This window comes from Rattus norvegicus, chromosome 1, assembly GCF_021556685.1.
Source record: "Rattus norvegicus strain SHRSP/BbbUtx chromosome 1, alternate assembly SHRSP_T2T, whole genome shotgun sequence".
NCBI classification, from domain to species: Eukaryota; Metazoa; Chordata; class Mammalia; order Rodentia; family Muridae; genus Rattus; species Rattus norvegicus.
The window spans coordinates 57,370,001-57,391,556 of NC_141534.1; the positions used below are offsets into that span (position 1 = coordinate 57,370,001).

A 21,556-nucleotide genomic window follows, 5' to 3' on the forward strand; every position below is an offset into this window, starting at 1 on the left:
GGGTGCATCTGTGAGTGTGGGTGTGTGTGTGTGCCCAACTGTGTGTGAGTGTCTGTTGTGCCCTGTTGGTGCACTAGTTGTAGGTGTGAGAACACCTGTGTGAGGAAAAGTTTTGAGGCCGGCAGTCAGCTTGGCCATTGTTTCTAAGGTAAGCATATTTTGGTTTAAGTTTATTTGTTTATTCACTTTACATCCCAATCATAGCCTCTCCCTCTCTCCTCTCCTCATACTCCCGGCTCACATGCCCCTCTTCCTATAATTCCCTTCCCTTCTCAGAGAAGAAGTGGGCAACCCCTTGGGTATCACTCTGCCCTGAAACATCAATTCCTAGCAGGACTTAGTTTATCCTCACCCAGAAAAAACAGCCCATGTAGGGGAAAGGGATCCGAAGGCAGGCAACAGAGTAAGAGACAAGCTCTGCTCCAATTGTTAGGAGCAGAAGACATATTAAGTCCTGTGTGCAAGTCATAGAATATAATTAACAATGCTCTGTCCCATGGGCTGGGTCTCAAGTTGGGCCGATCATTAGTTGGACTTTCCTTCAATCTCTGCTCCACCTTTATCCCTAAACATCTTATAAGTAAGACAAGTTTTGGGTTGAAGGTTTTGTGGGTTGGTTAGTGTCCCCCTTCCCCTAGTGAAAATCCTTTCTACCTACAGGACATGGGTATGTCAGTCTCTCCAAACCCAGCTGCTAGTAGGCTCAGCTAGCATCACTCTAAGAGACTCCCTGGAGCCTCCCACCCCCAGTCTCCTTCATGCCAGAGATGCATTGCCCAAACCCAGCCTTCTCCTTTCCCCTCCCTCTGTGCCCTGCCCTGTTCTTGTCCCCAATCCTCTCCCCATCAGTTCCCTCCCTCCACTCAACTTTTTGAATTTCCCTTTTGAATGAGATTCAAGTATCCTGCCTTGAGTCATCCTTATTTAGCTTTTTTGGGTCTGTTGATTATAGCATGGTTATCCTGCACTTTGTAGCTAATATCCATTTATAAGTGTATACATACTAGGTTTGTCCTTCTGGGTCTGGGTTACGTCACTCCGGATGACATGTTCAGTTTCTAATCATTGGTGTTCAAGTTTCACAGTGTCCTCCTTTTAATAGCTGAGTAATATTCCATTGTGTAAATGAACCACATTTTCTTATCCATTCTTCATTGAGGGACATCTGGGTTGTTTCAAGTTTCTGGCTGTTATGAATAAGGCTGTTATGAATACAGTTGAGGAAGTTGCCTGTGGTATGGTGAAACATCTTTTGGGTATATGCCTGGGAGTGGTATAGGTGGGTCTAGTTAGAATTATTCCCGATTTTCTAAGAAACGGCCAATTTGATTTCCAGAGTGGTTGTGCAAGTTGGTACTCCCAGCAACAATGGAAGAGTGTTCTTCTTGCTCCATATCCTCAACAGCATGTGATGTCACTTGAGTTTTAGATCTTACACATTCTGATGGGTGTAAAATGGAATTTCAGAGTCATTTTGATTTGTATTTCGTTGATGACTAAGTACGTTGAACTTTTCTTTAAGTGCTTCTCAGCCTTTAGAGATTCCTCACTTGAGAATTCTCTGGCTCTGTGCCCCTTTTCAATTGGGTTGTTTGCATTCACAATGTCTAACTTCTTGGCTTCTTTATGTATTTTGGATATTAGCCCTCTGTCAGATGTAGGATCATGCAGATCTTTCCACACTCTTTAGGCTGTTGTTTTGTCCTAAAGACAGTGTCCTCTGCAACTTCAGAAGATTTCAGTTTCATGAGGTCCCATTGTTGATCTTAGTATCTGAGCCATTGGTGTTGTGTTCAGGAAGTTGTCTCCTGAACCAATGAGTTCTCAATACTATTTGTATTACATTTAGTGTGTCTGATTTTATGTTGAGGTCTTTGATCTACTTCATAATCCAAAATTAAAATTATACAGTTGACAGTTTTTATATTAGTTTTAAAGATCAGAACATTTTCCCTTGAGTTTTGCTAGTTAACTACTGAACTATCTCCCTAGCCTGGGGATATTGGAGGGTTTGGGTTTGTGCTTGGGTTTGGGTTTTTTCGTTGTTTATTTTCCTAAGGATAGGTTTTTCTGCTTAGCCCTGAGTACCCTGGAGCTTTCTCTATAGACCAGGCAGGCCTCAAACTCAGAGATCTTCCTGCCTCTGCCTCCTGAGTGCTGGGAGGAAAGGTATGGACCATCACGACCCAGGGATTATTTGAGTTTTAAACTTTTATGCTTCTGACTTTATTTTCTGGTTTTCTTTGCTTGGATTGTTTTTGGCTTTCAGAGTTGTTGATGTTTTTTTTTTAATTCTTTTGTTTTTCTTATGTTTACAATTTGGAGAATTTTGTGCTAGTGTTGGTTTCAATCTTCTTGTATCTGTTGAGACCTGTTTTGTGACTAATTATATGGTCAGTTTGGGGGAAGGTATCTTGAGGTACTGAGAAGAAGGTATATTCTTTTGTTTTACGATGAAATATTCTATAAATATGTTAAATCCATTTGGTTCCTAAACTTCTGTCAGATTAGCTATGTCTCTGTTTAGTTTCTGTTTCCATGATCTGTCCATTGATGAGAGTGGGGTGTTGAAGTCTCCCATGATTATTGTGTGAGGTGCAATGTGTGCTTTGAGCTTGACTAAGTATACTTTTATGAATATAGGTGCCCTTGCATTTGAAGCAGAGATATTCAGGATTGAGAGTTCATCTTGGTGGATTTTTCCATTGATGAATATGAAAGTTTTTTGATAACTTTTGGTTGAAAGTCAATTTTGTTAGACGTTAGAATGGCGACTCCAGCTTGTTCCTTGGGACCATCTGCTTGGAAAATTGTTTTCCAGACTTTTACTCTGAGGTAGAGGCTGTCTTTGACACTGAGGTATGTTTCCTCTATGCAGCAAAATTCTGGGTCGTCTTTTACATGTCCAGTCTGTTGGACTATGTCTTTTTATTGGGGAATTGAGTCCATTGCTGGTACGAGATATTAAGGAACAGTGATTGCTGTCTCCTGTTGCTTTCGTTGCTAGAGGTGGAATTATGTTTGTGTGGCTCTCTTTTGTGTGTGTTGCAAGGGGATTACGTTCTTCCTTTTTCTAAGGGGTAGTTTCGCTCCTTGTGTTGGAGTTTTCCATCTGTTATCCTTTTTAGGGATGGATTTGTGGAAAGATATTGTGTAAATTTGGTTTTGCCATGTAATATCTTCTTTCCTCCAGCTATCGTAGTTGAGAAGTTTGCTGGATACAGTAACCTGGTCTGGCATTTGTGTTCTCTTAGGGTCTGTTTGACATCTGCCCAGGATCTTCTGGCTTTCAAGGTCTCTGGTGAGGAGTCTGCGGCAATTCTGATAGGTCTGCCTTTATATGTTACGTGACCTTTTACCCTTACTGCTTTTAATATTCTGTCTTTGTTTTGTGCATTTGGTGTTTTTTTTGTGGTCCAATCTATTTGGAGTTCTCTAGGCTTCCTGGATGTTTATGGGCATCTTTTATTTTAGGTTAGGGATGTTACCTTCAATTATTTTTGAAGATATTTACTGGCCCTTTAAGTTGGCAATCTTTCTCTGTTCCATCCCTATTATCCTTAGGTTGCTGCAATTTTCAGTTGCCATCTGGTTGTCTCTGGTGTTATCTGGTCTTGCTGTCTATAACAGTGGCTTGACCCTCCTGTAAGCCTGTGTATCAGCAATCCTGGAGACTGGCTTTCACACAGTCATTTCTGGGTACAGAGAGCTTTGGGACTGGCTCAGCTCTGGTTGGAGGCAGGAACTGAAAGGGTTCTATCCCAGACTGCTCCTGGGTTGGTGTGTCCTGAGGGCTTCAGGCAGGACCCTTGGAGCAGAACTGATGGTCTTAGAACTGCTCTCTAGTGTGTCTTCGCCCCTTGTGAATGGCTTTCAATTCTTGCACAGGGAGAGACTGCCTGACTGCTCCTAGGATCCTGGGTGCACGGGGCTCTAGGCAGGTTCCTCTTCTGCCAGGAACGTGAGGAGAATTGGTGGCCTCCCCCATGCTCCCAGAATTCTCCTCACTTCTGAGAGTCCAGCTGTCTCCCCCATGGGATTTGGGTACCTCTCATAGGATTCTTTATGCATGGGAGTTTTGGTTATTGCTGTTTTTACTCTAACTGGGGATTTGAGTTTGTGATTATTTGTGGTTTTTAAATGTTATATAAATTCTTGGAGAATTTCATACTTTCATTGAATGTATTTGGATCCTCTTCACTCCCTGCATCCTTCACCAACTCCTCCCACATCCATCTTCACAGTCACCTGCCACAACCCACAAATTCATGGTTTTTTAATAACCTGGTGTCCTGTGTTCCTGAGTGTGGGGAATGACTCTCTTCCCTATGTGTCGTCAACTGTCAATGTTCCCACTCTGGGTTAGTCATGCAGGACTGCTTGATTTTGTGGAGATCTGATGCAGGCAGTCACAGCTGTTGGGAGTTTATGAATGAGGTGGTCTTGTGTTGAGAAGATATTTTGATACGTCTCTTCCCAACCCCAGGATCTTACAATTTCTCTGCCCTTGTTTTCCATTATAGTCCCTGAGCCATGGAGGGAGGGAGGGAGGGAATGTGGACACACCCCCCACACCTGTTTCGCCTGAGCACTTTGTCAACAGGTATTCTCCAGTCTTTTAGCAGCTATGAGTTTCTGTGCAATTGCACCAAGAAATTTCTCTGAGATATGAGAGTTGTACTATTAAATCTGAAGACTTCTTGCAAGGATGTGCATATGAGTAAGAACATGCTGTGTTTGTTATTTTGAGTCTGGGTGAGCTCACTTAGTGTAACCTTGTCTAGCTCCAAGCATTTAGTTGGAAACTTGATAATTTCAGTTTCTTTTACATCTGAATGACATTCCACTGTGTGTAGGTACCACACTCGCATTAGTCATTCATCAGCTGGACGGATACCTTGGCTGTCTACATTCCCTGCACCGTGAACAAATGAAACAGTAGTGAACATGGATGAACAAGTGTCTTTGCAGCAGGAAATATTGTTCCTTGAGTATATCCCAGGAATGGCGTAGCTGTATCAGGTGGCACACCTATTTCTAGTTTTCTGAGGAACACCCACACTCTACAGTGGCCACCTCAGTTTATATCTTCCCACGGACACTGTGCATGAGGGTCTCCATCCCCCACATGCACCCCAGCATTGTTGCCTTTGCCATTCTGATTAGAATAAGATGAAGTCTCAAACTAGTTTTAGTTTTCATCTCCCTAATGGCCCAAGATGGTGAACATATACATATATATTTCTTAGCCATACATTCCTTAGCCATGCATGACTTGTGAGAAAAACCCTTTGAAGACCCCTATCTCAATTAATCCCAATTGTTCACTGGGACGTTTCCTTAGAGTTGTCTCTTTAATACTTTCTATATTCTAGGAGTTTTGATGAGTGCGTTCTATTTTGTTTTAATCTCTAGGTTTTTAGCTTTTATGTAGTTTTGCTTGTTTGGAAGTTGATTTTGTTTCATTTCATTTTCTGTAGCTTGGGTTTTCTAACTATTAATAGTTTTAATTTCTTTGATCGTTCATTTCATTGTACATTCTTTTTCTTACACAATCAGTGATGTTGATCTTAGTGTGGCTGAACTGTGCTCCTCCCTCCTAGTGACTAGTATGTAGTTTTTTACTTAGGATTTCCTTGGCTTTGTGCGTTGTTTTACTTTTGAGGGTTTCTGTTGTTGTTTTGGTTGGTTTTAGTTTTCTGTTTTTCTTATTTTTCACTATTTTACTTTCCATCTTAGCTTTCTTTCTTCCCTTTATTTCTTTTTCCTTCCTCTTAGGTAGCATTTATACTCTGTTACCTCCAATGAGCTTCGGGAGCAAACGGGAGTCAGAAAGGCTCCGATCTCAGGGCAGCTCTTGCACAGAGAGTTTCTGCTCTCAATATTTGGTTTTGAATACCATCGGCCATGGTTTCCACGCGGCCGTGAAGTTGGCCGTGCACCGCCTCACAGGTACCCCCGTGGCTGTCAAAATGCTCCTCAAGAGACAACAGTGGTGCCAGCAGGTCACATCTGAGGTAGAAATCATGATGAGGATCAACCACCCAAATATTGTATCTCTCATACAAGTCATTGACACTGAAAAGATAACATACCTCATCATGGAGTTGGCCAAGGGGAACCAGCTTTATTCTCACATCAAAGAGGCTGGCCATCTGCAGGAGGATGAAGCACGGGGCATATTCAGACAATTATTAAGTGCTGTGGGATACTGCCATGAAGAAGGCATTATACACCGGGACCTTAAACCCGATAATCTGTTAGTCGATACCAAGGGAAGAATTAAAATCATTGATTTTGGTTCTGCCACTCAAGTGCGGCCTGGGCAAAAGTTGAGAACGCCCTATGGGACTTATGCATTTTCTGCTCCTGAGCTGTTACTCGGGAAATTTTATGAGGGCCCCAAGGTCGACGTGTGGGCCCTAGGAGTAATTCTTTATTATATGACAGTTGGAAAGGTCCCATTTGAAGCTGCCAGCATACCGCTACTCCGAAGGCAAATTGTGTTAGGGACGTACGTTGTCCCACCTGGCCTGTCAGAAGAGCTACAAGACCTGCTGAGTCTTTTATTGAAAGTGAACTCCCAGCAGAGGCCCACAATTCCTGATCTTTTGACTCATCCCTGGCTTAAGATAGACTCAGAGGGGTTCCCACAACCTTGTAAGGAACTCATCCCCCTCAGGCCAGACCCAGCCATTCTTAGAGCAATGCAGGACATTGGATTTGAAGCCCAAGAGGTTAAAGACTCCCTCGATCAGAAGAAATTCAACCAAAGTATGGCTTGTTATTACCTATTGGAAAAGCAGGCTCTTCAGGAGTGTGACAACCCAACCCGGCCTCATCCATGCATGACCCCATTCCCGACCCTTGATTACCCTGCTACTTCAGTGCGAGGGCTCAGAAGTCGAGGAAGCGAGCCCAGATGGCTCGGGTCATCCTCTGATAGTCAAGGTTCTGACCTCGGCCAGACTCCTAGTCATCGATTAGTCAAGAGGGCCAGTTGGCCTGGCGGTCTTCTCTGCAGGCCACGTCAGATAGCACCCACAGTGGAGCTAACCCACAGAATTTCTATTAGTGACCCCTGCTTTTCTTCAGTGCACAGCAGAGGCAAGAAGACCATCAACACTGAAAGCACAGAAGACAAATCCAGTGACTCAGCAGAGGTTAAGCCTGTCGCAAGCAGGCCCTGGCCCAAAAGATTTAGGGGGTGGCTCAAGAACATCCGAAATGGCCTGATGAACCTGTGTTGCTGCATTCCGTCCAGAAAAAAACCTCCCCTGGGGCACAACAGAGTTGTTCCCCAGAAATGAAGAACATGGAAGGAATCCAGAGAGCAAGCATCCAACACTGCCCAGGTACATTGCTGAATTTGTATCTATTTTGCTCGTGTCTGAGTCAACTGGCAGGTTATCATAGTGTGTATGTCTATGGGACGATGCACGGGGAAGCTAGGTCTAAAACACCGTGGGACGATGGTTAAGTCTAAGCTACCAGCACATCTGTCATTGCCGACAGTAACTCCCATGTTCATCCTGCTCATGGGAATACTAAAATACATTCAACTAGAAAGAGACAGCAGGATACTAACCAATGTAGGAGGATGAAGTTGGAGAAGGAAGAGAAGGAGATGCTGAGGGAGGAGAGGGTGGTATGGGGTGGGGGCTAGGAGATGAGGGGAAGAGGTTCCGAGAAGCTTGGAGAGCAGCTTGGAACAGGGTGACCACAGCTGGAGAGATGCCCTGTCCAGCAGAGGTCCCAGAGTCCCTCTCACATGTGTCATTGCCTTTTAGAAGATCACTAGAGGATGCCGGATGCTGCATCTCTGCAGTCCCAGTATTGAAGTGGACCCACGTGTGGACACGGTCCTGCAGAAGGGAGCGCTGTGAGAGCTGTCACCTTCCAGGTCAGCTGTGGAAGGATGAAAGCAAATGAAGAGATGCCAGGTGGCAAGAGAGCACCTCAAAGGCATCACTCTTCCTGATGGAGGTTGAAAACCAGTCCAAAGCTGGTAAAGACCAGAGCCCTTTTGCCGACCAGGGTCACATCACACACCTCCTCTTGGCACAAGTTCTCGCCTCACTCTTAGTGGAGAATATATGTCTTCTCAATGTGTTTATCCGACTCTGAGAATAAAATAGCTGTTTGTGAAAGATGACCTCGTAGATTTTTCTGCATCTTCTTCACATAGGGAAATTGGCCCTGTGGCATTCCAAGGCCCCAGGAAGCACTGGGTAATAGGGCCCACCTCAGGGCCAAGAAGGTCATGTGTCCTAATGGGGTCCTTACATGCTGGACCACTGTGTGCTGGTCATAGTCTGCCTCTAAGTGGCCTCCATAGGATTGGGCGCTGGGAGTTCCTGTCCCTTCTGTCAAATTTGTTACTCCTTCAGGTGCCTCACCGGCATGCTTCACTGTCACCAGTGACAAGGCAGAGCCCCCTCTTCCGGTATCGCCTCTATGGATGCCCAAAGGCCTCAAAGTGGCTCTGCATCCTCAATCGCCTCATCTGTCAGCCCAGTCTCTGCTCTCTCAGCACAGCTAGCAATGGTGAGACAACCATTGCACAGACCTAGGAGTCTAAAATGACTGAGGCCACGAGCATGGACAGACAGGGCCGTGGACGCAGGAACCCAGCACTGAGCCATGACAACGAACATTCTAAGAGCTCGGTAAGGACACTGTGCTCCTAAGGCCTTCAGTTTTTATAACAGGGCCTCTCCCTTTCTCACTCACAGCCCTCTGAGATCCAGCCTAAACTGGATAGACCCTGGAATTCTCTGAGAGACTGTTGGACTGGGTGTGGTGGGTTCCTCTGTGCAGAGCACTAGGTCCTCAACCCTGGACCCTTAGGTGGCTTCCTCCCAGGAAACCCCTCAGAGCCCCTCCTGACAGGCCCAGCTCTCATTCTTCTACATCAGCAGCTCTCAACCTGTAGGTCGTTCCCCTTTGGGGTTCAAGTCACAGGGGTCACCTAAGACCATCAGAAAACACAGATATTTAGATTAGGATTCATAACAGCAGGAAAATTACAGTTATGAAGTAGCACCAGAAATAGTTTTATGATTAGGGGGTCACCACAATTCAAGGAAAGATATTAAAGGGTCGCAGCAATAGGATAGTTGAGAACCACATTATTCACCATCTGAGTCACAGCCTACCTAGGCCAAGTATTCATCTGGGTGAGACAGTACTCTCAGAGATGACCTAGCAGACAGTGGTGGTCGTGTTTAGAGACTGTACTCTGGCAAGGAGGAGGACGCTTGGATTTCTGGGCAATTCTCGAGTTGTAATTGTCCAGTTGAACAACCTTTGTAATAAAAATCTCAGGCAGGTAGAAACTGTCTTTGCTTGCATCAAGTGGCACAAGTTCCTCCGTTCTTTGGAAGTTTCAGGTCCCTTCCTCAGGGTCCCACCTGGGGACCTGCCCTGACAGGAAGACGGGGCAGACGATTCCCATCCTTTGAAAGGGACCTCAGCTGGAGAGTGCTATGTGCACAGGAGGCAAGGACGATGGCAGTCTGGGGAGAGCTGGTTGCCTCTTGTCCCGGCTGGACATTTTTCATTAAGGTACAATGTAATGCCCCATCAAGTCGCTCTCTCCTATGTTTTCACAAAACGAATCAAGAGTTGGGAGCTTTTTATTGTTGATGTTGTTTGGCGAGGAACAGAAAGGATTCTCCTTTGCTCCTCTCAGAACTTAGGATTTTTAAATAAAAATTATTCTTTAAACATGTGTCCATTTTAATAATTCTTGACAGTTAAGACAACTATAAGATTTGGAAGTGTTTGCACATGTGTTGAATGGTGCCTACCACCATGTTTAAAACAGTTTTTCAAAATCTTCCCTATCAGGGTCTGGAGAGATGACTCAGTAACAAAGAACCATTGCTGCTCTTGCAGAGGACCAAGGTTACCCAGCATGCATGGTGACTTACAGTCATCAGTAACTCTAGCCCCAGGATCCAGTGGCCTTTTCTGGCTTCCGTGGGTACTACATATACACATGTGCGCGCGCACGCACACACACACACACACACACACACACACACACACACACACACACACACAAACACTCATACACAAATTTTTTAAAATTATTTACAAATATTTACAGAGTCCTTCGTCAGTTACCAATTCTTCTGCCATCTCTTCCTTTCCTTAGTCCCAATTATTTTGTTTCGCGCCCTGAGACACACCCAGTCCCTCCCAGGCTGTAGCTCTTGGGAGAGTGGACCCAGAGCCTTGACTGAGCAGCACTTGGGAGCTGGCTCTGGACTCTAGAGTAGAGGTGAGCCTGCCCTGAGGGCAGGAGAGCAGGAGAGCTGACCCTGTGCTCTGCCAAGGGCAGCATTGGGTGGCCTATGGAGCAGCCTGGAGCACTCTCCCTGGGACTGTGGATAAGGGAGAGCCTGTGACTGACCGGTTCATCCATCACAGCCACTTGGGATTGAGTTCCTTGGGTCAGCAGGAGGTTGGAAACATTGACTCCTGTCTTCACAGTCCCTGAGTTAGGTCACAACCTGAGCCAGGGTGTGGTTAATGGTAAGGACCCGAGACAAGACTGTCTTCCATTGCTAATGAATGACTAGAACTCAGGAATTGCACTGGTAATGAATGACTCACCCTCAGTTCCACCCTCCTCACCATTTCATCCCCATATTCCCTGTTAGGAAGCTCCAGCAAATCTCATTTCTAATGAAGTGTGTGGCTACACCATTCCTGGTCTTCCTTTTCCCTCCCCACATACCCTCCCTTTCTCCTTTTTTGTTTTTTGTTTTTTTGACATGAGGTCCTTCAATGATATCCCTGGCTGTCCTGAAATTCATTACATAGGTCAGATTGGCCTTAAACTGGAAGAGCTCCTCCTGCCTCTATCTCCAATGTGCTGGGATTAAAAGTGTGCACCACTACCTCCCAGACCCATTTCAGTTTTCTTCATGAAGCAAAAGCAGCTTGTACAAAGCAAGCACAGATGCCCACTGAGACTAATCGTACCTAGAAATACATTGTTTCAAGTAACTTCTCCTTTTCCTGTGTATTGTGTGATACTTGAGAAAACTTCCTTCTCATAAACTTCAACACAAAAGGTTTTTTTTAAATAGCTTGTAAACTTCAAGTCATAAAAGATGCAATTAATTAGTTAATTTGGACACATAGATTTTCTGAAACATTTTATACAAAAGAAAAAATAGCATGTGTCAAAGTAAAGAGGAAAAAAATATCATGAGGGGTGGGGGTGGTTGAGTGATTCCACATAAAAAAGTAGTCTTCCCAGTATCTATGACCAAAAGTGGCCAAGAGGGAAAAAAGTGCTTCAATTACTCAATAGAAAATTAAAGGGGGTAAGAATGCATGGTTTACAGAAACATCACCAGTCCATAAACATCCAGAAATACCTGGGTGCACGCACAGTGCTGAGATGCCAATTAAAACACACAGATGGTTTTAATCAGCTGGATGGGTGAAGTCAAGTGCTGTACCACACGATGAGCCCTGTGCACCAGTTTGCACTCTGCTGGAGAACTCTTCGTGGGTACACACCCAGGAAAGCAATCAACACCGCTTACATATTACACATATGTGCCCTCTTTGTCATTCCATGAGCTGGCCAATCTCTTAGAAGCAGCAGCACATGGGAGAGAGGACCCTGAACCTTGATTGTGTGGAGGTGAGCGGGGCCTGAGGAAATGAGTATAGAAATTCTGCCCCTGACTCCTGCCAATGGCAACACCGGGTGGCCTGGTCAGAGCACTAGACTGGCCATTTAGCCCCAGGGATTTGCCTGGCTCCATCTTCCCAGTCCCGGGATTGGAAGTGTGCACTACCATGCTTGGATCTTCTCTTCTCTTCTCTTCTCTTCTCTTCTCTTCTCTTCTCTTCTCTTCTCTTCTCTTCTCTTCTCTTCTCTCTTCCTCCTCCTCCTCCCCCTCCCCCTCCCCCTCCCCCTCCCCCTCCCTCTCCCTCTCCCTCTCTATCTTCATGGTTTATTTTGTAGCCACTGCTGTCCTGGAATGCCCTCTGTAGACCAGGCTGGCCTCAGGCTCACAGAGATCTGCCCGCCTCTGCCCATCGAGTGTTGGGATTAAAGGCAGCTCTAGCCCCACCCAGCTGTTTTGTTTTATTAATATGTGTATTAGAGAGTGAACTCAGGTCTTCAGACTTACAAGGTGAGTACTTTACTGAGTATGCTATTCATTTCCCCAGCTTGCTAAAATGAGCAATTGAATAGATATTTACTATATCATAAAATAAAAATAACTCCATCGCATGGCAATTACACTGTTAGAAATCGGTGGGAAGAGGGCACTGTTTTACATATGACAGTATGTTCATTGTTTGGCCTACGGAGACAGCTGGGTCCCAGTTTAGCTCCTGTCCACAGACAGCGATGTATTGTTTTCGTTGTCTGTAGAGAGAAAATATGGCCTTGCTTAGGATTGGAGATGGAAAAACAAGCCCCATGAGGACGTCGAGGATATGCTGGAATCAGATTTGAGAAGCTGAGTCTGGGCAGTTGACCATTTGTGAAATCATGGTATCCCTTGTACAATGGGGTTTAAAAGCAAAGGATTGGCAGCCATCCAAACATTCCTTAAAGGGGTCTGGCTGAATAAATTATACCTCATTTGTAGAAGGGGATTCTATGCAATCGTTAAGACAGCAGAGCAGCAGTGTGCACTGATGTGCACTTCTCTCCAAAGGAGTGGCTCTGCTGTGTGGGGATGAAGGGAGCCTCATTCAGTACAAGCAGAGCACCAGCGGGGCCTGCCGCCCTTTATGTCAGCACCGAGTTCCCTGTGGGACTCCCTGGTGTTGGCAGTTTGTACGCACACTGTTCCTTATGAGTCCTTTGTTTCTGCTAATTGTATAATGTGTGGTGTGTGTGTGTGTGTGTGTGTGTGTGTGTGTGTGTTTGTGTGTGTTTGTGTGTGTTTGTGTGTGTTTGTGTGTGTTTGCGTGTGTGTCTGTGTGTCTGTGTGTGTATGTGTATGTATGTGTGTGTGTCTGTGTATGTATGTGTGTGTGTGTCTGTGTGTGTGTACTCAGTCAAAGAATTACCTAATTAAGTGATATAAATTAAAAACTTAATCTACATTGTAGCTTCTTCTAAAAATGAAGCTCATAAGTACGTGGGAAAGCACCCAGCCCATTGAATGCACTCCACAATGGAGAACTCCTATAGTAACAAAGGCAATCACTAAGTCTAAATAGCAGAACAGCTCTAACTCTGTTCTTTAACTTTCACTCCTCAAGTTACATATTGGAATGGGCCCCTACTTGTCTCTCTTGAGGTGATCCTAGGGTGGTCTGAAAAGCACTGTGTGGTCACATCCCCAAAGTAGCTGGTAAGCTGCTATTATCAAGTGCTAACCAGTCTGTGTGTACTGTTTGCTATTCATAGTCAGAGCACTGCCTTTTCTTTTGCCCAGGGGTTTTGTCATCAACCTCCATTGGAGAAAGCCCTCTGCAGTCCCAGGACCTTCCCACCCACTTCCATCACTGCTGGGTCTCCTCCCCTCCCCTCCCCTGGGATGTCCAATTCTCACTGAGGATTCGCCTCTCTCTTGAGGTTTTCATACTTGTGAATGTCCCGTGGACACTCTCTTGTCCCAAGAGCACACTAGTGCTCAAGTCCTCATTCTGTGCTTCAGCTGCTCTTAGTTACTGAAGCTCTCAGATAACACAGATGCTTCCCACCACACACAACACCCACATTTACATTTAAGATTCCGTCTGTGAAGAAAAATGTCACACAGAGAGAAACTGAAGTTTACCTTATTCCACAGTTAAAACAAATGAAGCAGGATTTAGTCTTCGCCAGCACACAGCTTAATATGCCAGGCTACTGTGTCCAGACTCCTGTGGGTCCTGCTCAGCTGTGGGAATTCCACCGCATCCCCACCCCCACCCATCCTACTGATGCACCTTCTGTCTTCGAGTGTGTTCACCCTCTGAAAGCCTGACGTGGGTTAAATTCATAAGGTCTTGGAATCTGACTGGCTGGTCCCTTAGTTTGTCTTGCCTGGTCCTATGTGTCGTTTGCTGAGATTTCTGGACTGTGCTAGCTGCATGCCTTGCTCTCTGCTGCTTGACTCTTACCTTTTTAAGGTAGAATACAGAGATGGAAGACAGAAAGACACAGGAGTCCGACCTTCACCAGATGGGACTGTGTTTATTAGTGCACACAGAAAGGGGCAGCCTCTCTCCTGAGGAAGACTGAGGGGCCTGCCAGGGGGGAAACACTGACTATGAATCCTTACACGAGTCAGGTATGGGGCTTGGTACTAAGGAAATGCTGAAGCCATAACCCATGTCTCTCCCTCCTGAAACTGTTTGCCCACGGGTGACAGAAAGCCTCTACAGAGCTTCTTTTCTGTGCTGACCCATGAGGTTGAAAAAGTTGTCTGTAGTCCAGGAATCCGGCTGCTCTATTGTTGACTGTGGTTGCAATGTGACCAGATGAGCCTGCTCCTGCATCTGTGATTGTCCTGTAATAAGGAACGGTTACCTAGAACTGTGAGCAGGAATAAACCCACCCCATTCTGCTAAGTAGCTTCTGTCAGAGTGTTTATTCACAGAAAAGAAACAGAGACATGAAAGGAAGATGGAGACACATCGACGAGGGGGAGATCTGACCCAACGCAAACCCAGTAACTACTCCAACATCTGATTCCTTTCTTTTTCTTTCTTTCTTTTTCCTTTTTTCTTTTCTTTTATTTTTTTAGAGTTAAAGACAAATCTTTATTTTTTTTTCTTTTCTTTTTTTTTTTTTTTTTTTTTTTTTTCGGAGCTGGGGACAGAACCCAGGGCCTTGCGCTTGCTAGGCAAGTGCTCTACCACTGAGCTAAATCCCCAACCCCACAAATCTTTATTTTTAAACTCTCATCTACCAAATTAGTATTTCCTACCAACTCGGGGAGCAGAGACCTTCCTTCACAGGCTTCACAATCTATTGTTTAGTGGTTGTCTTTGTGGGGGCCTTGGCAGCAGCCATTGCTGTCTTCTTTGATGCCTGCTTAGCCTTTTTTGCTTCCTTGGCAGCTCTGATAGCCTGTTCTCGCTGAGCTTTCCTAACTTCTGGTTTCTGATTCCTCTTGGCCATTATATCAGCCAGAGAAGCACCCGTGATGGCCTGCTGGAATTTGACTGCAAGCGGGTTCCTTTCTTTTGAATTTCTTCCAACTGTCCTTCCTTGTGTTTTCTTCTGGACAGGACAGTCCAGTTAATTTGCCGAGGGTTCCTTTGGATAGGAATGCAGACTCACATTTGGCATTAAGAAACTTGAAATCCTTCCCATCGGTCCTGGCATAGCGCTGCCCGTGTCCAGAGTAGATCTTGTACCTGCTAAAACTGCATAGCTCTACCTTCATGGTGACAGATGTCCCTGATTCCTTTCAAACACACCCTCTCTGTGTGCTTTTTCTGATAATGATTTTAAAAAATGCATTCCTTTCTTGGTGTGATTTTAAGTTTAAAATAAACACTGTTGCAAAAAGCCACATAAATTTAGATATTTCTAGCAGAAAATTATCTTGATTTTGAAAGATGTGTTTGATTTACTTTCAATATGAAACCAGCATGAGACTTGATCCCACTGATTCCACAGCTGAGGACAGCATAGACTACATAGTGAGATGTGGTCTCAAAAATAAATAAATAAATAAATAAACAAATAAATAAATAAATATTAATTCACAGCTGCATGCTTTATTAATTGTTACCATTATGTTGCTTGAGACTTATTTTTTAAATACAGAGAACTGTGTTTTGACTCTTCCCTCTCTCTTTTTATTTCTTTTCAACTTAATGGAAGATTTCCAATAAAAGATCAACTTGACTTCACATTGCTTTCATTTTCTTTTTACCGTTTCTCTGTTGTCTATTTTGTTCGGTTTCAACTTCTTTCTCTACTCATTAGGTATCAAGAAACTCACAGTAATTGGCCCTGTATTGGAACAAGGCAGAGAATGGATGGGTGGATAGACCGTGTGAAGAAGGGAGGGACTGAGTAATAAATGCTTGGATAGAGGATGAATGGATCACTGGATGGACTGGTGCGTGAGTTGGTGTATGAATGAATGGTGGATAATGATACATTGATGGATGGATGGATGGATGGATGGATGGATGGATGGATGGATGGATGATGTATGGATGATAGATGCATGGATGTGTGATGGAGAGATGGATGATGGATGGATTGATGATGAATGGAAGGGTAGTGGATGGAGAGGTGGATAGATGAATGGTCAGGGAGTGTAATGGTTACTACTGTTTGCTAACTGCATGGGATATAGAATCACTTAGGAAAGAACATTCTGGAAATATCTGTAAGGAGTTTCTAAACTGAGTTAACAGATATAGGAAGACCATGTAATAATGTCCTGAGATTCCTAAGATGAATTAAAAGGGAGAAAGCTAGCTGAGTGCTCACATTCATTAACTCTGATTCCTGAATGTGGACACAATGTGAGCAGCTCCCTAACCTGGATGATGGAAGATGGATGGGTGGATGCTTCCCTTTCTGTGATGGACTGTAGTCCAAAACTGTGAGCCAAAACAAATCTGTCCTTAAGTGGCTTTTGTCAGAACACAGAGGAAAGTAAACTAACAGACACAGGCCCAGAAATAAATGCAGTTTCCTATTTTATGCTTCTTAGTGTGTGTGGTCAGGTTGCTGATAGTGCCAGCATGCCACAGTAGCATGTCTTTCTGAGGGACTTGGGTTTACTACCATTGACAGTGTTCAGCAAAGACCCCAGCAGGCTCATTTTAACCAAGAATCTGAGCAAGGAAGGTCTTTAGCCTTCCAGGCCTCTAGCTCCTGAGGCCTAAAGTGTGCTCAGCAATTTCTTTGACGAAGGAAAGAATATCTTCTAAGAAAAACCCTGACTTTTCCAGTCTGGGCATTTATTTGACTTGTGGCAGTGCAGGTTGTTTTCAGGCTGTACACGTATATTTCAAGACAGTGAATCCCATGAGATTCCTCTCTGACAGAGGAAAGAGCTTTATCAGAACTGAAACAGAAGCTGTGCACAGGACTCCCCTGCCTGCTTAGCCTTGCTTCAGGGTGCAGGACCGTCAGGAAAACACAGGCCAGCTGAGGCAGCTCCACTGGGGTGGCCATCATCCCGGGCACTGTCTGCTGGCTTGTCTCAGGCCAGGCCTTGGGTGTTCTACCTGCCTGGGAGTGCTGCAGGTCACAGTGATGCCCACGGCTTCAAACCCAGAGGAAAGGAGCTCGAATGAGTGGCCTCCTGCAGAACACAGATGCTGCCTCTGCCCTGGAGAGCAGGCTCCCTTCTGAGCCTTCTGTCTGGCTTGTGCTGAGCTCTGGGAGGGGAAACTGTCAGAAGGCTTTTTTTTTTCCTGAAGCCTCAAACAACTGATTCAGCTTTTTTTCTGATGTTTTTGTTACTAAAAGATCAAAGTCTCCATTTCAGCCAAAGCCCTTCCTGGGCTGGGTAAAATCCTGTGAGGAGAACATTCCTCTGAGAAACAGTGAGTCGCCTGTGGGAAAGGCAGTTTCTTGGGCCAGGTGACAAAGGACCACTCCCTGGGCCCTCTTGAAGCCCACAAGTTGATTACATTTGCTCTGGTTCCTCAGTGATGCATCAGTTGCCAGCTGTGTCTCCTGCAGTCTAGGAACTGGAGCTCCCTGTGTTTGAAGTTAAGGAGTCTGAGGCCCTTTGAGCACTTTCTCCACCTTGGTCTCCAGATGTCAGAAGAGAAAACCCTGGCCAGCATGGTTTCTCTGCAAGTTAATGAAGTCATTGATGTCTCCAACCGAGAGAGCAGCAGTGTTTCCCTCTAGGAATGCTGCAGTGGCTGGCATTCACCCAACTTTGCATTGCCATCAAAACCACAGCTAGAACTAACAATGAAGAAAACCCATGAGCATCTAGCATAGAGCAAGCCCCAGGCCCAGTAAAGAATAACAGTCATTGTTCAGGAACATTTAGGGACTGTGTGCATATCTTATAAAACCAGGCACTCCAAATAGACATCAGCATGTGGACCACAGAACTAAGTGAGACACAAAAATGGAATTCCATTAAGTGGGATGTCATAACAGTGGTTCAACCCTCTTGAACCCTGCAGGTCAGTGTTGAAAGTACCTTGGTCCATTATGGCACGGGAATATGTACCACCAGAGAGAGCCAAGCCAACTTTTTCTCCTTATCTGCTCCCACATAGTAAAGAGCCAGTTTGAACATGTTTCTTAAAACCATCACCTGTGTGTGGAGATAGACAAGTCATTAGCAGGAGCCTGCTAGGCCTCAGCTCTTCTTGACCTGCTGAGGAAGTGAGTGCTCCATATCCTGACTCACATGCTCCCCAGCAGCTCAACACCTTCCCTCACACTGAAGACTTCAATTTGGCTATTCAAAGGTCCTTGAAGATTGAGAAGTCAGTCTCCAATGGAGGCTATAGCATTCTCCACAGCAGACTTTCATGTCAGTATTACTACTTTGTATGAAGAATTGTTTCCATCATCCAAATGAGGAAGCAGTGATGGTCAAAAGGTAGAGAAATCGAGTCATCCCCAAAGCCTGCTTAGATTGGGCTCTACATACACACAAATGTGTGCATGAACACACACGCACGCACATACACACACACACACACACACACACACACACGAACGCACGCTCACCAACTACCCAGGGCATTTCTGCAGTCACCTGACCAGTGAGAGGAGACAGTTTTACACACACCCCACCCCAACACCCGCACACCACCTTCACCTGGACCCTGGCCCCACTTTTTGTACTAGTTACCACTCAAGGTGCTGTGCTGACAGACTCCGAGGGCTCGTTAGGGTCTTTCTGACACTGAGGAAATCATTTAAGTGCTCACTTCAGTTGACCACAATGTCAGTTGTTGATTCTCTAATATTTTGCTTACTGCATCAGTTTTTTATTCCTGCTATACGAATGTCCTGTGAGACCCAGTTGCTGCTCAGATCACAATATCTGCAGATGCCACCACTGCCTTTTTGAAGATACTGACAAGCATCCCACTGAGACCCTGTTTCTGGGGCCCTAAGCTGACAGAGTTCCCAGTATCAGGATCTCTCACCTGGGACATCAGGTTAAATCACAGGGCGCATTAGAAGCCAGACATTCTATTCCCACCATTTTCCCTGACACCTGCCTAGGAATTAGAACATATGGCAGCAGACTTGTACTGTGAGACATCCCCTATCTCCAGAAATCAGAAAAAGATATCCCTACTTCTGCAGTGAGGCCATAGTTTCCTCTCTTCCAAGACACCACCACACATTCTGTCTCTGCTGCTGGGTCCTGAATGATCCTTGAAGCCACAGTGATGCATTTGCCTCTCTGTCTGTCCACAGCTATAATAACTTCTATGAAAAGTTCTTCACTCCCCAGAGATCCATTTCAGTGTCGCTCCCGACGACTCCCCATTCAAAACCTTTCACCTATTCCTTTAAAATCTCCATAAATGTAGAGGTTTAAAAACAAGAATAGTTTATACTTTACAGTCCTGGTAGAATGAATGATGAAATCAAGTCAATAGTGACTGTATTCCTAGATCTCTCTCCCACCTCACTCCCCCCTCTCCCTTTTTCTCCCTCTCCCACCTGCTTTCTCTCTCTCTCTCTCTCTCTCTCTCTCTCTCTCTCTCTCTCTCTCTCTCTCCCCTTCCTTCCTTTGTTCCCACCATTTTTCTGTAATGTCCATACTAAATGCGATGTTTAATTTTGATGGTCCTTTTGACAGGATGTAGACTCACTTAGGACGCACACTTCTGGCCAACTTCTATGGATGTATCCAGAGAGGCTTAACTGATGAGAGAAGACTCCCTTCTTCCAATGAATGCAGCAGCATTCTATGAGTTAGGATCCCACCCTGAAGGAGAAAAGGAGAGGGAAAGAGAAGAACACCAGCACTCCATAGCCACTGTTTTGTGACTGCGGTCACCATCTGCCCAACCACTTTATGCTCCCATCACAGCGCCTTCTCTTCTAGACTGTGTTTCCTCAAACCATGAGCCAAAGCAAGCCCCCTCCCTTCCCTCAGCTGCCTTGGGCCATATTTCGTAATGAGAAAATAACTATACTCCAAGCAGTGATGTATGGCTCAGCCACAACCCAGTCCCAGTCATTCACTTCTTTTTTTAATCCCCCCCTTTTTTAATCTTTTTAAAAATTTCGTTCTTATTTACATTTCAATTGTTATTCCCTTTCCTGGTTTCCAGGTCAACATGCCCCTAACCCCTCCCGCTCCCATTCTATATGGGTGTTCCCCTCTCCATCCTCCCTCCATTACCACCCTCCCCAACAATCCCATTGACTGGGGGTTCAGTATTGGCAGGACCAAGGGCTTCCCCTTCCACTGGTGTCCTTTCTAGGCTATTCATTGCTACCTATGCAGTTGAAGCCCAGGGTCAGTCCATGTGTAGTCTTTGGGTAGTGGCTTAGTCCCTGGAAACTCTGGTTGGTTGGCATTGTTGTTCATATGGGGTCTTAAACCCCTTCAAGTTCTTTCAGTCTTTTCTTTGAATCCTTCAGTGGGGATCTCGATCTCAGTTCAGTGGCTTGCTGCTGGCATTCGCCTATGTATTTGCCATATTCTGAATGTGTCTCTCAGGAGAGATTACATCCAATTCCTGTCAGCCTGCACTTCTTTGCTTCATCCATCTTATCTAGTTTGGTGACTGTATATGTATGGGTCACATGTGGGGCAGGCTCTGAATGGGCGTTCCTTCAGTCTCTGATATAAACTTTGCCTCCCTATCCCCTCCCAAGGGTATTCTTGATCCCCTTTTAGGTAAGCGCTCTACCACTGAGCTAAATCCCCAGCCCCTTGATCCCCTTTTAAAGAAGGAGTAAAGCATTCACATTTTCGTCATCCTTCTTGAGTTTCATGTGTTCTGTGCATCTAGTCTGGAAGCTGAGGAAGGGAACACGGACATCGTCTCAGTTAGGGGTTTACTGTTGTGAAGAGACACAACACAACCAATGCAGCTCTTATGAGGACAACATTAATGGACACAGGATTGCAGGTTCAGAGGTTCAGTCCAGTATCATCAAGCTGGGAGCATGGCAGCATCCAGGCAGGCATGGTGCCAGAGAGAGTGAGAGTTCCACATCTTTATCTGAAGGCTGCTTGGGGAAGATTGGCTTGCATGTGGATAGGAAAAGGGTCTTAAAGCCCATGCCCACAGTGACACACCTGCTTTAACAAGGCCATGCCTCCTAATAGTGCCACTCCCTGAGCTAAGCATATACAAACCATCACAGACATCTTGCAGGTGGGTGGCACTGTTCTATCAGACAGAAGTCTCAGCTCCCATTAATATATTGAGATCAACCCTGGATAGGGCACAGAGCCCTCCACACATCCTTTGACTCAGGGAAGCATCATATGAATGAGATTTTTTTTCAGAAGCACACATGACTCTCCAGGCCTCACTTCCATCCAGGTCCTAGGGAGTCTCCAGGGCTAAATTCTGTCTCTTCTTTTGCAGAAGAAAACTAAAATAAAAATTCACACTTCACAATACAGCGAATAGCAAAAATGGTGAA

The 21,556-nt window shown here is 45.2% G+C and overlaps 1 protein-coding gene and 1 pseudogene across 2 annotated transcripts in view; one reads left to right on the forward strand and one right to left on the reverse strand.

Annotated features, from left to right (window-relative positions):
- Window positions 1-8,154, forward strand: part of LOC148007015 (sperm motility kinase 3A-like) — an 8,382-nt gene extending 228 nt beyond the window's left edge. The window contains exons 1-3 of the mRNA XM_087598796.1: window positions 1-148; window positions 5,779-7,355; window positions 7,791-8,154. The exon at window positions 1-148 is cut by the window's left edge and continues 228 nt beyond it. Of these exons, the coding sequence (XP_087454922.1) occupies window positions 5,805-7,310 (1,506 nt within the window). The 5' untranslated portion in view covers window positions 1-148; window positions 5,779-5,804 and the 3' untranslated portion in view covers window positions 7,311-7,355; window positions 7,791-8,154. The remainder of the gene's footprint in view (window positions 149-5,778; window positions 7,356-7,790) is intronic.
- A 6,741-nt stretch (window positions 8,155-14,895) lies between these two features.
- On the reverse strand, window positions 14,896-15,377 carry LOC108349470 (60S ribosomal protein L24 pseudogene; annotated as a pseudogene). Its single transcript, XR_015648467.1, has one exon. The product of XR_015648467.1 is annotated as a 60S ribosomal protein L24 pseudogene (transcript).
- Window positions 15,378-21,556: the final 6,179 nt, after the last annotated feature.